The sequence below is a fragment of the Colossoma macropomum genome, unplaced genomic scaffold (assembly GCF_904425465.1).
Source record: "Colossoma macropomum unplaced genomic scaffold, Colossoma_macropomum, whole genome shotgun sequence".
Lineage (NCBI taxonomy): Eukaryota > Metazoa > Chordata > Actinopteri > Characiformes > Serrasalmidae > Colossoma > Colossoma macropomum.
In genome coordinates, this window is record NW_023494786.1 from 13,171,437 (window position 1) to 13,186,705 (window position 15,269).

The window sequence follows — 15,269 nt, forward strand, 5'->3', positions numbered from 1 at the left end:
CCATCTCCACAGCGTGGTTGTATATGAGTTTCTCGGCCGTCACGCTGTTAATTTCATCCACAAAGCGCTGCTTGTCCGAGAAAAAGTGGTTGAGTTTGTCCGTGAGGCGACGACACAGAGAGATGCAGCTCTTGTAGCGCTCATTCAGGCTTTTGACCACTGTGAAACACAAGAGGAGACATGAGAGACACTGTATATATGTGTGCTGAATTGTTGATATTCTAAGCTTTTTCTGTTAGAAGAAAAACAATTCATCAGTGCATCATGAGGCATCAGTCTGCAGGTGTCGATTCAGATTTACACTCCTAGTTTCTGATGACTTTCATCGATATCAGTGTTTACTACCACTATATTAATCTGCAATAAAGGTTCTATATGCTCTCTTCAAGTGTGCATGTCAAACGCAGTTGCACACCTTGTTTGACAGCGGTGGAGGGATTGAGCTTTGCAGACTTGATCTGGGCCTTGGCCAGGTGCAAAGAGGAGGCCAGCAGTTGAGCAGCCTTCATGTACAACACCAACTGCTCCACTTGCCTGAGGGGGGTGACACAAAGAGACATGGATGAACATGTGGATTCAAGTGTGGTGTGGTCTGTATGTATGCATGTGTGTCTTTCTGCCACTGTGTGAGCAGGTGCATACATGTCCTACCCCCATTCTTTGCTGAGCTGGCTGATCTGGTCCACCACCACACTCTCCTGGGGAGGGTAAAGTGAGGCTGCAGAAACACCTAGGTCTGCCCCTCCTGCCCTTACAGCAGCCATCTCCAACACACAGTCCGTAAAGGACAGCATCATCCGCAGGTGCATGAGTGTGTCTGTGTGCTCTCGCTGCGAACACAGAATACACAAGTCAATCTGTATACTTGTATGGTTTTAAAGTGATAGCTTGTCAAATATTGTACAAAGGTTTATCCTCACTATTATCTGGACAAATGGACAAGATGGCTATAATTTTTTATGTTTTTTTTTGTTTGTTTTGCAGCATACATTTGTCCTTTCTGATACATACTGTATGTCACAGAGTGTCAGAAACTACATAAGAAACTGTATTAGAGATCGCTTAACAACTCAATGTCAATGTACCAGACTACATTTGTGTAAAGGGAGATTTTGGCCAAACCAAAAGTCTAGAGTAGTCCAAACTAAGGTCTGGAGTGGTCCCTAACTACTCTACTTCGCTCTAATTGGAAGGACTGATTTCACAGATCAGCTTGCAATCTACCAGCCTAATTATATAACACAAGAAGACACTGGTCACTAAGGCTTTTTAACAAGATTTTTCTGTATGGTGCTTTGACTGGTTTCCTTTAGATTAAAATAACTACCCTTAGCTGTTTGGTCTTCTTACCTCCATCAGTGTCTCCTCAGGCAACTCGGGGGCCTCGAAAGTGATGAAGCCATCCAGGCTTGGTGGAGAGGTGCCATAGGGGACGTAGCGCAGGCTGCTGGGGGCTGCCTCTGCCCCGGGAGGGGAACTGCCAATGGCCATACCCGGAGGAGAGCCCATACACACCTTCCCACTGGTGGAGCACAGCGAGCCACCTGAACTGTTGGAGCCTACTGCAGAGATACAAATGCACCCACGATCACACCTACACCTCAGTATAGTCCAAAGAAGGTTTTAGGTCAAGTAGTTTGCTGTGCATTAATGACTAAATTGTGTGGAAATAACTTGAGCATGCAGTGGACAGCTTCCATGGAAGTGCTGTATCAAAGCCAGTCAGGAAAGTAAGTATACCCAAGGAACCCCCAGCTAAAGGTTCTTTAGTGCAATACAACAGAAAGACCACTTTTGGTTCACTAGGGAACCTTTATTTTTGACAGTGTATGAGCAGTAGGTTTGTATTGTTTTTTTTCTAAAAGGCTTAAGTGGTCTGGGCAGAAGTAGCTACAATTCAGTTTTGAGTGATTAAGGTGAATCCCTAACCTGAGGTGGTGCGTGGGCGAGTGGCCAGATGGCTGCAGGTGGGAGGGGTGCTGCTGTTGGGGGGTGAGCCCACTGTGAACACCACAGTGCGGGGACTTGCTCCACCTGCTGCCATACCACAGGACCCTGCAGGGGCTGGGGGGAGGAACAAACAAAAACACGACACAGGGGTCACTCACCGCCAACTTAGCACACTTTTATACTCAGCAGAAGCCCATCACAGTACAACACGTGTTCTTAGCTGTGAAACGCTTGTGAAAAAGATATTATATCATTATATTTAATTGAATATATCAATTCTTTATTGATGTCAGATTAAGAGATTATACAATAGCAACAAAATCCCATCAGAATAAGGTATGCTGTTATGCAAATGAGTGGACAGCTACCTATGTCCATAGGTCTCTCTGTGTTTAGACTGTCTGTGCTGCCTTGGTACGCCTGACCTCCCAAAGTGATTCGCACAGGCTGCTCTGACAAACGACCTGTACTCACAGACCTGAGGAAAAAAGTCAGAATAAAAATTTACTTGTTAACAATTCAAATCAAATATGCCCAGAAAATCTGACTGAATGTCAATCAGAAAAGCAAATGTAATATTCATTATCAAAAGCTCTATGTAACTGAAGAGGAAGAAAAAGAGAAGTGTTCTGGTACCTTCCAAAGGTAGTTTTGCTGGCCTCTGGAGCCGACTGGCGGCCACTGGGATATGGGGAGCAGTGGTGAGCACAGATATCACGGGCGTCCATCAGTGCCTTGCTGGGAGTAGTGCTATCTGCTATCCCCTGCTGAGAGGCCAAGGCCATGAGGTTGCATGAGGCCTGGGTTTTAGGGATTTTGAAAGGAGCCGTTGTCTGTAAAACAATCATAAGATCATATGATCGCTTTGTCCCCTAATGACATACGTAGAGTACCATGCCATATTTATTCTGATTTGATCTAATTCATAAAGCTTACTTTGGTCGGTGACCCAATGATGGTAGGCAGGGGGGACTTCTGTAGCCAATCAGAGGTGCGAGGAGAGGAGCCCAGGTGCTTTGTGGGTGAAGTGCCCAGGTTGCCGGGACGTCCGAGCTGTGGTGAGTGGGTGGGAGGGTACGCTAGGGAGGTGGGCTGCACAGGATCAGAAAGCTGCTTGTGCAGCTTCTGCTTGTTCTGGTAGACATCTGTCAGGGTAGGTGCACTCTGGAGCCTGGCTCCAAGCAACTGAGATGAGGGCACAGGAGAACCTGTAAAAACAAATAACATTTAGACATTTAAGCTAAAAAGTAACTGCAACGACTAAAGTGTCCTAAAGTGTCGCTTCCACTTCTTCAGGTAAAGAAGCACTCTGGACAAAATGATAAATCTGTTGTAAACAAACTTCGCAGCCTACAGAGGTACCACAGTAGTCTCCAGTGTGAGATTTTCTGCTTTAACTACCACAAAGCCCCCTTCTGATGATGTATCTTGAAGGTGGGAAGAACATTTGAAAACTACAACTGCTTCAGGGTGGATTTTCTGAGGAGAGCTTCACTAGCTTTTTTTTCACTAGCTGGTGAATGCAGAAAGAAGCTGTATAACTGTAGTAACCGTCTTGAAGTCCTCAATGGAGAAAATGGCTTACTCAAACAACAGAACTGACTTGTTAGATGAGGACAACAAGTTAAAAGTTGGCAAGGTAGCTATTTGGCTATCTAGATACCTGGATAGCCAATGGTTACTTTTCCTGACTGAAAGAGTAAAAATGTGCATTTAGTGCTAAATAAAGAGAATTGCTGTTTTCTTATATGTTGTTGACATCAGGGAGATTCCCATTGGTTGTATGATGTATATGCATAATGCACGCTGTGCATTGTAGTGAGGGAACATTTATGAACAAAAACATGAAGACAATATTTAATTGTGAATTCTATCAAATAGATGAAGCTGAGGGATACAATACTGCACTACAGAATTTTGATAAATAACATATTAAACTAGTTTAGTCCAGAATGCTCCTTTAAGAGAATTTCTTTAGTTGTGCTAAGCATGCTACACTGTATGCTATGTCCACTAGATGGCACCAGAGTCTGCATGAGATGTCAATGCTTCAGTGAACTGCCAATAACACTGAAAGAGGCCACTGAGTTTAGAGCTCATGCTCCTTGCCTTCATTTTTAGTTGGGAAATAACTATGAGCAGTATTTCAGCATGTAAACAAAAAGATGACACAAAAAGATTGAAAACTTTAAAAAGGTGGAAGGTGGAAGCTTGCAGGTCACACAATGGCAGGCTATGTCTGAGCTGAATCTCCAGTGGCTACACTGGCTGTAATCACAGTCTGAACAGTGCACATATTAAAAGTGATTTCTCCTTTGTAAGTGGTTTCCATGGAGATCAGTCCCTTGGTGGAACAGCACAGACACACTGTGATCCAGAGTAAGGTAACTCAGAGAAAACACAAAGCCTTATGGGAATGTTAACAGGCTCATAGTGAGCTAAAAAAGACACCTAATTCCAGGGAGCAGAAAAGAGAGATAGTCTTTCTTACACACAGACAGACACACACACACTCACCACCAGAGGAGCTGCGGCTCCGCGCCTCGTGGCTGTGGGGATGTCCACAGCAGCAGTGGCCCAGCTGTTCAGGAATTGTGCCCACTGGACAAAACACATATAGACATGTCACAGCATGCCCCACATTTAAAACAAACACCCCCTCCCAAAAAAGTGGGCATCTCCCTGGCAACTGCATTTATAAACAATACAGAAAAAAATAGCAAAGGGGATAAGTGGGGAGGAATAGAGAGAAAAAAAAGCAATTGTAAAAATGTATATATCACAAACTCTGTAACCAAAGGTTTGACAATACAAACGTATTTATCATGTCAAGAAAACATCCTGAATTTAAGTGATTTTAACTGACAGAGAACGAGAAAGAGAGTGAGAGAGATAGAGAGAGAGAGAGAGAGAGAGATAGAGAGAGAGAGAGAGAGATTCTTACCCAGTGGAGAAGGCGAGTACGGCCGGGAGCTGCCTGTGGAGAGTCTTCTGCCCACAGTCTGGGCAGCATCAGCTGGGCTGGGAGAGCCGGAGGAAGCTTTAGGAAAGCCCATGGGGCTGGTGTTGGAGCGTCGCACTGTACCTGACCTGCAGCCAGTCGACACAAAACCATGTCGCCGTTACAATTAGCCATAACCTTCTTATTCTGACTTCTACAAACACAAACACACACTATAATCTGTCCAAAATTGCAGACAATTAAACCAAGGTTAAAGCAGTGCCTCGTCTGTGGCTCACATTTCTCAGATGTCTGTTCTTCAATTTTACTTCTGGTGTTATTAATGATCAAAATCCTCAGCTGCTCTTTCCAACAGAAAAACCCCAAAAATAATGCTGCAGTGATCTGTCCTCTTCCTATTGTTGGAAAATTTGAAAAGTTTGCTGTGTCACTTGCTCTTTAGCACTGGAAAACAAGCATGACTCATAGAATCCCAGTAGCAGTTCTGTCCGGCAGCATGCAGACTAGTTAGCAGTGCTCTTTAGCACAACCGCTAGTGGAGCTGACTAACAGAGAGTGTGAAGCAGCTCAAGGCAGTGCATTTAAGCCTTGTTTGAGACACACAGCCAGGCCAAGGGAAGTGGGGCAGCAGCTGCTGCTGGAGGATCAGCCCCTTTTGGCCAGCAGGCACTGGGCTGGGCCTGGTCTGGTCTGATGGGGCGATGGTTGAGGTAGAACAGGCTTAATTCTAAAGCTCCCTGCTGGCCACCTGCCTAAACCCTACCAGCCCCATACTGAGACAATCACCTCAAAACAATAGCTGCCTCTCTCTTTCTTTCTCCCCCCCATCCACCCCTTTACACAGCATTAGTGCTGTGCTAGGCTAATTAAATTAAATACCTCAGTATTTTCCAAATATATATCACACTGTCAGATGATATTTGCTTTGGAATTGAAATAAAAACCATAAGTTTGAATGAACCCTAAAAGTATATCTTACATGGCTTTTATGTCCTACAAAGAACATGGCTTGTAGGGATGCACCAGTATGGGAATTGTGGGCCAATGCCAACAGCCAATATTTTTCAGGTGTGTATCTGCCGATGCCAATGCATAAACATTTATAAAATGTATAAACTGGGACTACTTCTACTTGGATTAACAATACACAGAAATGTATTGCTAAATACACTTATTCGTGAATGTTACAAATGAGGTAAAATGAATAAAATGCAGACATTTTGCCCAGCATCACCTCTACGTTCTGCTCTTCCAGAGTACAATAAATATGTCATCAAATATTGGTTTGAAATATTGGTAAAACCTAAACATCTGTCCAAAGGCATTCTTGTTTTTAAAAAATACCTGCCAATACTGATACGATTCTGATTTCATTGTGTATCCCTAATAGCTTGTTTTGATTGGACTGTTTTGTTCTGTTCTGCCTCTCTTATAATTACACCAAAGAGACCCTTTAACAGTATCACAAATGTTAACCATTTTTTTCTATCTGTCTAAAACTGCATCTAGCAAATCACATACATTGTAGTTAACTATGCTTTTGTTACCCATCAATATCTCTAAAACTAAAACCAATATTGTTGTGAGGCTATACCGGTATTCAGATAAAGTCATTATATCACCCAGTACTACTCAGTATGACTTCTTGCTACTCCTTTCAACTCCCCCCTCTTGGCTTTTGTCCACATCAGGGTGGCTACAAACATAGACACAGACACTGACCACTGCAAAGACATTCTGATGCAACCTGGTCACTAACTGATGTAAACCAAAGCAACCTATTGAGCATTAATCATGAGTGAGTCACATAAGGAGCGCGGCATGACAACTCCCTCATGGCAGTTAATAAAATGGATGTTTGGTCAGGTTGCAGCATGTAAGGTTGTTAAACTGGACACTGCAAACTGAGGCTTTTAAAAAAGTGCGGTCTTACCTGGGAGAGCCGTAGAGGGTGGTGGTAGGGCTGCTGGAGAGGTTCTGCTTGATGCGCTGGTAGTTGCGCACCTGCGTGGGTACGGGGATAGGGGTGGTCTCAGCCCGAGGAGACACCATCGGTGTCTGGCCCGAGGAGGGCTGTGGCTGCCTGGACATAGCAGAGAAAAATGCCGTGATCCAGTCAGCATGCTGTTGCTGAACCATGCTGGCAAACAAAACACTGATACAGCTCAAAGTTTGAAAAAAGAGTCTTGCACAACAAAAGACCTATTCATTCTCAGAAGACGTGTCTAAAATCTGAAAAAAAAAAACTAATTACTAAACTAAGCAAAAGTGACAGAACTGAGAACTCAGACCTGAGTTCTTTGTTTCGTCTGTTAACAGCGGCAAATATAGTGTGAAAAAACCTTTTCCTGTTTAAGGGGCCTGGCCAAACAGCAGTGGGCGGAGCCACCTTGTAAACACATGCAGCTCCAGCCTATCAGCAGAGAAGAAGGAGGGGCTAGGGGGCTGACCTAGTGTCAATGTGGGCTGAGCTTATGGCCAATGGCACGTGCTGCAACTTCCCACTTTCAACAGCCACAGTGAAAGAAACGGTTCATTTGCATTCTTTGTTTTCTTGACCAGGAACAAAATGTCTTTAGACAGAAGTCATGAGTGGGTCATCTGCAGGAGGGGTCCCAAGTGTATATGTACAGCTTATTTTTGGGGGAAGGGTGAGCTACATGCAGAGTTAAAAGGGAAATGTGCCATTAGAGCTTGGGTTTCAGCCTGCTGGATTACGTAATAAGAGGGAGGGCCTGAAAGTGCAGCAGAGAGAGCAAGTACACGTGAGCAACACAAGGCCGTCCAGCAGAGGAACACAAAGAGAGTTTCTTTGTTTGATCGAGAGTCAGTTCAGCATGGCACAGCACAAGAAAATGCAAAAACCATCCCACATGGCAAAGCAGCACTGACTGTTAAAAGCATAACTAATACATTTTTTGCACAACATTTAAATTGACCAGAAAGACCAAAAATTCAAAAGAATTAAAATCCTTCTCAAAGCCCTCAGCCTGATTAACTAAAAAGACAAATTCAGACAATGTGTCTCGTACTAGAGTCCTTAATAATAGCCTAACTTAATTTTTCCCTGACAAAAAAAAAACATAATATTTTTCCAGTGTTGTTTACTTAAGTCTACTTACTCCATATAACATTCCTTGTAACAAAACTGTACCCAAGTACATTTTGTCTAATTTTAACACTTCAATTTAATTTTTCTTCCCAGAGATTTTATATTGTTAAGAATAAACAAGGGCAAATCATCACTCTTTTTCCCCATGGTCATTTTCACAACCTAAATCTTTACTTGAACACTTCAATAATTTAATAATTTAAAAAGGCCCACTACATTGTGTCAAATGTTCATGATGAACGGACCAATACAAACGGTCCAAAATTACTTAGAATAAAATTTTGTTGTGCTAACTTACATTTAAATTTAAGAAAATTTTTACCTTCTCCTGTAAATTTACCCTTTTGGAGATACAATGTTTTTGTTCTGACAGCGACAATATACTTAGTGTCTTACTAACATACCCTTTTTAGGAGGATATGTCCTCTTTTACTTTGAGATACACAGAAATCCCTGTAATCTTGCTGTAGGTTTTTTTTTGTAAGGGTCAAAAACAGCTTTTTTTCTGTGCTTTCTGCATATGCTTTTTATGGCTGGGTGTGCACTACTGTTGACCTGCTTTTGTGTGCCTGCAGGGAGGCAGCACTGGGCTACTCGTCCTTTGGATCCATGCTCTTGGGAATCAATGCACAAACAACGGAGTGAAAACAAGCCACTGACTGCACTTCATGGGAACAGCATGTAGAGCTGCAGTTCAGGGCTCCAGGAAAAATCGGCCTCTCTCCTGGAGGAGCTGGCAGTCATCCAACAGTATTGCATGAGAGTTCACACACACACACACACACACAAACATGTTGAGAAATGTTGTGTGCACCGCTGCTCAGCCACCTCACTGCACATGAACACAGAGAGTGTCTTATGTCAGAGCAGGAGTCAGAGGGCATGGAAAAGGAGGATAAAAAACAGAGCAACAAAGATGGGAGAAAGAAAACAGTGTGTGTGTGTTTAAGAGAAGACGGCCAAAGAGAGACATGACACAGAATTCAGAATGTGTCTGGCTCCTGGGTACGTACAGAAAGGGAAACAAAGGAGGAAGTGGCTTTGAGAAGATGCACTGACTCGCAGAACTGCTGTGCAAAACAGCTGTGGAATAATAACTTTCACACACAGACATTCAAACTATTTTAACAATTTAAGTTCACGAAAACAAAAGAAAACAGGTCTAGGAGATACACAGCAATGTCTATTTTTTCAATCATGAAAAGTAAAACAAATGAATTTACCCTTGTTATAATGCAATAACAGTATTTTGCCAAATTATCATGACATAATTTTGACATGATCTTTTCAATCATATCTACCTGCCTTAAGGAGAGACACAACAGATAAATAGGGTACTAGCCATGTAATTACTGATATTCTTTCAAGCAGAAAGTATTGCAAAAAAATAAATTTCGACATGCAAATCAGACAGTATCTACTTAAAACTGCAAAACAACTGCATATTGTTCAAAAACCATATGTTATTACAAAAAGTTTTTCAGGTCTTTTTGTAGTATAAAAAGTCCAATTATGAGCAATAGTTTAGGAAATCATTCTGAAATATCCTTCAGAGTACGGTTAGGAAAGACCATGTAACATTTCATAAACGCAGGTATATTGGGAGATTCCTAATTCCTAAAAGTCACGAAAAGCTGATTGTGAGAAAAACGTGCCATTTTTGGAGGAAGAAAGGGCCTCAGAACTGCAGGACCCAGTGATAACACAGAAAACATGCACCATTTGTGTGGATGTTGTCATTAGTACAAAGGAAATATTGGTGTTTGAACAGACTATTTTCTGCAGGAAACTCAGCTGCAATTTATCCAAAAATCTGAAAAATAACTGATGGGACCAGTCTCGTAGTGTCTGTTTAAGTGATTTTTCCTCATTTAGAGCAGCAGACAAAAATAGCTGCCATTTTATGACTAAAATGTGTGAAACTGGTTCAGACAAGCAGAAGGGGAGAGTTCACACCACACACATTCAAAATCACACACACAGGCTCCTCTTTCACAGCCTTGTGATTCACACCTCAGCCTGGCCACACCAGCTAGCCTGAGCGCAGAAATAGCAGACGCGTCACGCTAGGTCATATTCGCATAATGGAATCTGCTCTCGTTCACCTTCATGATCAAACAGCTTAAGAGAGAGAGCTGAAAATATCGCCGCTGACATCACCAAGACAAACAGGTCAACATGTTAATCCAAAACAATCCTGCATCTCTGTGATGCATAATAGATGCATCTGTTCAACAGCCCATGTATATTGTTCAGCCCATGAACAACAAACAAAAATGACATCACACTCTGCAGATGTATTGTGAACCTGTGGCCCAGACATGTCTTAAAATCTTTATGTTTGCACAGCTAAGCCAGGCAAACACAGTGTGTGGAGTGGTTTAGAGTGCTACTGTAACTTGGTTACAGAGTGTAACTTCTTCTGTGGCTGTGATTTGTCACTATATATGAAGTGTGCCTGAGATGTCATACTCACCCTCCACACAGCAAAAACTCGCTGGACGGCCTGCGGCCAGTGGCCCCCATTGGCAGATCATCTGAAGAGAACAGAGGAATGAGTAACTTGCAATAAAAGCCTACAAAGCAGTAATAGTGTGCATATTTTGGGATGTAATTCTTTGACTTCGCATTGATTCAATTCAAACATGATTCTTTAGGAACCATGAATACGCAAACTTCTCTGCTATACAATTCAGTACTATTCTGATTCTGAATACACAAATGTGACTGCAGGAACTCTTTACACAGTAGTGAAATACAGTTGTATGCAAATGTTCAGGTGCCCCTGGTCAAATTATATGTTCTGTTGATTTTCTAAGTGAAAACAAGTTATACTTCCTCTACAGAGAACAAAATTCTGAGCTTTTTATTTCACAATTACTGTTTATTTGATGAATGCAACAAATTGGAAAAAATAAAACATGGCCTGTGCAAAAGTTATGAAACATTTTATATTTTATGTTTTCAATATGTTACACTCAGCAAATAAACTGCAAAGAATCTGTGTATTAATATTAGTGGAAAAATGTTATGTTTAAGTTCTGTCCTCTGCAGTGGATGTGTTAACATAATTTCACTTAAAAATCCACAAAACACGTAGGTTAACCTGGGGGTGTTTAAGCTTTTGCATACAACTGTACAGACAATAAAACCAATACATAAAGTTTTTTGGATTTGTACTTTTTTTTAAATAGCCTTACTGAATATTATTATAATCTACTATAAAACGGATAGCTACAGTCCTGGAATCTGATTGGCTGAGCCATGTTCAAAGCCGATGTAAAATACTGGATATGTAAACAAGTATGACTGTCTGACAACAACTTAATTCTGTATTAATGCACCAACTCACTAAAACAGTCATACTGCGAATAGACTGTTATCCTGCTTGCATGGACCGTCATACTACTAGAAGTGGGAACTGCCAAGCCGCCATTGTAAATAGGAACACGGTCTTAATGACTTGCCTGGCTCAATTAAAGGTTAAATAAAAAATAAGCAAAAAAATGAAAGATAAGAAGATAAGAACCTGATTTAGTCTAAACTGAGAGTCCGATAACTCATTTTCTTAACAACTAGGCAAAAAGATAGCAAGCTAAACATGCTAAAAGATAGCTAAACAGATTAAACCGCTTCTCCATTAATATTCAGCGTTGGGTTTTGTATTGAAGTATTTACTGAATAACTGACTAAAAATGCAAAATTAAAACTAAAGAATATGTTACTTAAATGTCTTACATGCTTCACATGTCCATGTTTTTAGTTAGATCTACTTAACCCAGTGTGGGGAAACAAATGTGTGGCACCATTGCTTAAAGCTAACACAACTAGTGGAAATTATGTTAATTATTATATGACAAAAAATTACATCATTCATTAAATGACTGCCTTAAACAAAGATGAGCGATTTGACAGCACTTCGTCCTTCAGAAGTCCTACATTGTTTAGCAACAATTGCGTACTCTACATACTCCTCTTGGTGTGAGAATTGTTTATTGTGATTATTATCAATTATACCTTGTGATTTATTAAAAATTTGTGCATGTAAAGTTGTAAAGTCTCTCTTTATTAAAGCAATAAGCTGCTTGAGGCCGTATACTACAGTGATTTTACCATGGGTAAGGGGGGTTATAGGCACTCCGTCTCGTGACGTCTACAAACACCCCTTACCTGTGATAAATCACAGTAATGCACAAGTAACTCACAAGACTGTTCTCCTGAAAGGTGGGGCACCAACACAAAGTCGTCTGTGTCACAGGAGGAGTTTTTGCTACTGGTGCTGCCGCCGGACTCTTTGGACAGCTGCAGGTAGTTGGGAGGGCCTAGAGGGGGCGAGGAAAGCACATCCTCGGGCAACGTCTGCATGTCTGGCAATGACTGCAGCAGAAGGACAGAGAGAAAGAGGAAAAACATTGGATTACCTAGGGTTAAGTCAGTGACAGCACTATTCATTCCTTTCCTGAGCTCGGCTGCTGTCACTCAGCTGCAGCAGTGGTATATGGAGATAATGCAGCAGCTTTAATCTGAAAGCATACGCCAGCTGCAGTTGGGTGACAGTGGGCTTAAGCAAGATGAGGTCATGAACTCACCGGAGGAGAGACGTAACGGCAGGACGGCGAGCTGCCACAGGTGCTGTCCGAGACTGAGCTGGGACACACAGGCACCGGTACAGGGCATGCTGGGTAAAAAGAGCACATACACTGACTTAGTTAACAGGGCAAGACCAGATTGGCTATAAAATATGTCCTGTAATATGATCCATCATTCTCACATTTTTTAATAGTCGATGATTGCTCCAGGAAGGGATGGCTGAAGAATGTATCTGTGAGAAGTAAAAAGAGACAGTGAATAATGTAGGGTTCATCCAAGTTAATGACCTTGAAAAACACAGCATTCATCATAACCTGTCAGGCCCCCAAACGGAAGCTTTACTGACCAAAATCCATTCGGTCCTTCTGGTTCCTCTGCAGTAGGCCCAGCAGCAGATCTGCAAGCTGAGGAGATGTCTCCCTTGGGATGCTGAGAGCAGGAAGGAAGCACTCTTTAGTTGTAAGGTCAATAGAGGCCATGTTTCAGTACAGCTTTGAGTTTCATGAGTCACATCTCCACCATCAACAGCACTGTGATTAATGTTTATTCTTACTTTGGCACCAGAGTCTTGTTTTTCTCATAGAACATCCTCAGGTCTTGCGGGCTGTTTGCCTGTGGAGAGGACAAAGAACATAACACATACTTCCACAACAATACAAAACTCAACTTAACAGCAGTAAACTCTAAAGGGAAAAAAAACCTTTTTAGTTGAAATAGGCTACTATTTCTACAAAAATAGCTAATGATGATTAACAGGGTAGCTGGCTGCTGCACTAGGCTCAATCTTTAATTCACCACTTCCTTCACTTTTCCTAAAATATTAATTGATACAAGAAAATAAAAATGCTGTGGGCATTCCTAATGCTATTACGAAAGACAATGCAGTCCTGTTTCTGCTTACTAAGAGAGCACAACAGGCTGACAGCCACCTTTAAATAGACTGACCTGAAAGGGTGGCTTCCCAACGAGGCACTGATAAATAACAGTCCCAATGCTCCACAGGTCTGCTTTGGCATCATAGTTCTGGGACATTATCACTTCTGGAGCCTGGAAGGGAGAGGAGGCAGTTTATGAGATATAACTAAACAGTCTATACAAGCAACTTGTCAAAGTTTGGACAGGCAGCAGTAAAGTCTGCTTAGACACATCTGGGCATTTACCATGTACATAGGCGATCCACACAGCGTAGCTGCCATCATGTTACTCTGAAGATATCGTGCGAAGCCAAAGTCAGCTGTAGAACACAGAAAGCTCCCATCAGTATGTCTGTGTTATTATTAGCAACTTGCTTTTATTGTCTGACTTAAGCCTGCGGCACTGAGTGGGACCATGGAGACAACTGAAAGGCTGCATACCCAGAAATAGCACAATGACAACAAATAGTCCTGTAGGTTTGGAAGATAAAAGGGCTTTCCCCTCATGTGACTACCCTATGTAACGTGTGTGAGCTATTATTACAGCCTAGCTATACATACACAGTGTTGCTGACAGTGTTCATTACACATATTCAATTACCAATTTTAATACGGATGCCATTGATGCTGGATTTCTTGCGGCCAGTGTAGGACAGGAGGATGTTCTGGGGTTTGAGGTCCCGGTGAATGATTCCCTTGCTGTTTAGGATGCGCATGGCTGCAGCTATCTGCTGCAAAAAGACCCTCAGGGTGTCCTCTCGCAGGGTACCCTTGGCTAGAACAGAGTAGATATAATACTACTGAGAAAAACTCACAGAAACTCACTGAACAGTTTATCCTCTAACATAAAAAACTGTACTCTCCCAGTACTAAACTGTACTTTTTTGGATACAAAGTCAAAGTTTGTCACTGGGGGGAAACACTCAAGGGAACGTCAGTATCTTTAGAAGGATATATATTCCATAACCACATATGTATCATATTCTGTTGCAAGTGTTGGCCCGTGTGTTGAGGATGTTTGTTTTGGCCTTCCAGAAAGGTATCCCACACCCTAAACCTAAAAAGAACATCTTTTTATACTATATGTAATTTATAAAGTTCTTATGTTCCTTTTCAAATGAATTTTTGGAGTAGTTTAGTAATAAAAAATAATGTAACATTACAAAAAATTTGATTGACACTGTTATTAAGTCCTGCCTTGACTCCCATCTTTTTGTTTTATTTTTTCCTTTAAATCAGTGAAATTATAAAAGTACAAATATGCTCCCTTCACCTTACAAATAAGTGAATGTGGTGTACCTTTAAAACTAACAATCTGACCTTAAGGACCGCGTTGTCCAATTATCAGCCCAACCAATAACTGGAGCCGATATTCAGCACTTTTCTGATAATCAGAATTGGCACTTGAACTTGTTTCCTTGCCTATAAGTGTTTTTTTTTTGTTATGTATGCACATATCTGATGCAACCACGATAAAAACACTTCTGTAGTCTGTCTTTACACATTAACATTCATTATGAAAAAAATTAAAAATAAACAAAATTAAAATGTATTGAATTTAAAGCCAAAGCATGTAATTTAAATGTGTATTTTCACAAAGTAACACAGAATGCGAACTTGCTAACATTCCTAATCCTCTTTTAACTCTACCTTAAAACCCTGTCAATGCAGATGGATGCACAAAAAAACTTAAAAGTGCAGCAAGGGACTATTACAGCCAACCATCAACAGCAAAGGCAGT

The 15,269-nt window shown here is 41.5% G+C and overlaps 1 protein-coding gene across 2 annotated transcripts in view; it reads right to left on the reverse strand.

Annotated features, from left to right (window-relative positions):
* ulk2 (unc-51 like autophagy activating kinase 2) overlaps positions 1–15,269 on the reverse strand; it is a 35,777-nt gene that overhangs the window by 3,614 nt on the left and 16,894 nt on the right. The window contains exons 6-25 of one of the 2 annotated variants that reach the window (XM_036561094.1): positions 14,130–14,303; positions 13,775–13,848; positions 13,560–13,661; positions 13,168–13,226; positions 12,961–13,043; positions 12,796–12,846; positions 12,614–12,702; positions 12,230–12,401; positions 10,501–10,561; positions 6,846–6,995; positions 4,895–5,040; positions 4,468–4,551; positions 2,887–3,158; positions 2,587–2,783; positions 2,319–2,428; positions 1,930–2,064; positions 1,351–1,559; positions 652–830; positions 416–534; positions 2–159 (exon numbers count right to left, since the gene is read on the reverse strand). In XM_036561094.1, coding sequence (XP_036416987.1) covers positions 2–159; positions 416–534; positions 652–830; positions 1,351–1,559; positions 1,930–2,064; positions 2,319–2,428; positions 2,587–2,783; positions 2,887–3,158; positions 4,468–4,551; positions 4,895–5,040; positions 6,846–6,995; positions 10,501–10,561; positions 12,230–12,401; positions 12,614–12,702; positions 12,796–12,846; positions 12,961–13,043; positions 13,168–13,226; positions 13,560–13,661; positions 13,775–13,848; positions 14,130–14,303 — 2,624 coding nt within the window. Of the gene's footprint in view, position 1; positions 160–415; positions 535–651; positions 831–1,350; positions 1,563–1,929; positions 2,065–2,318; positions 2,429–2,586; positions 2,784–2,886; positions 3,159–4,467; positions 4,552–4,894; positions 5,041–6,845; positions 6,996–10,500; positions 10,562–12,229; positions 12,402–12,613; positions 12,703–12,795; positions 12,847–12,960; positions 13,044–13,167; positions 13,227–13,559; positions 13,662–13,774; positions 13,849–14,129; positions 14,304–15,269 lie in introns of both variants that reach the window. The other variant, XM_036561086.1, reaches the window with a different exon arrangement.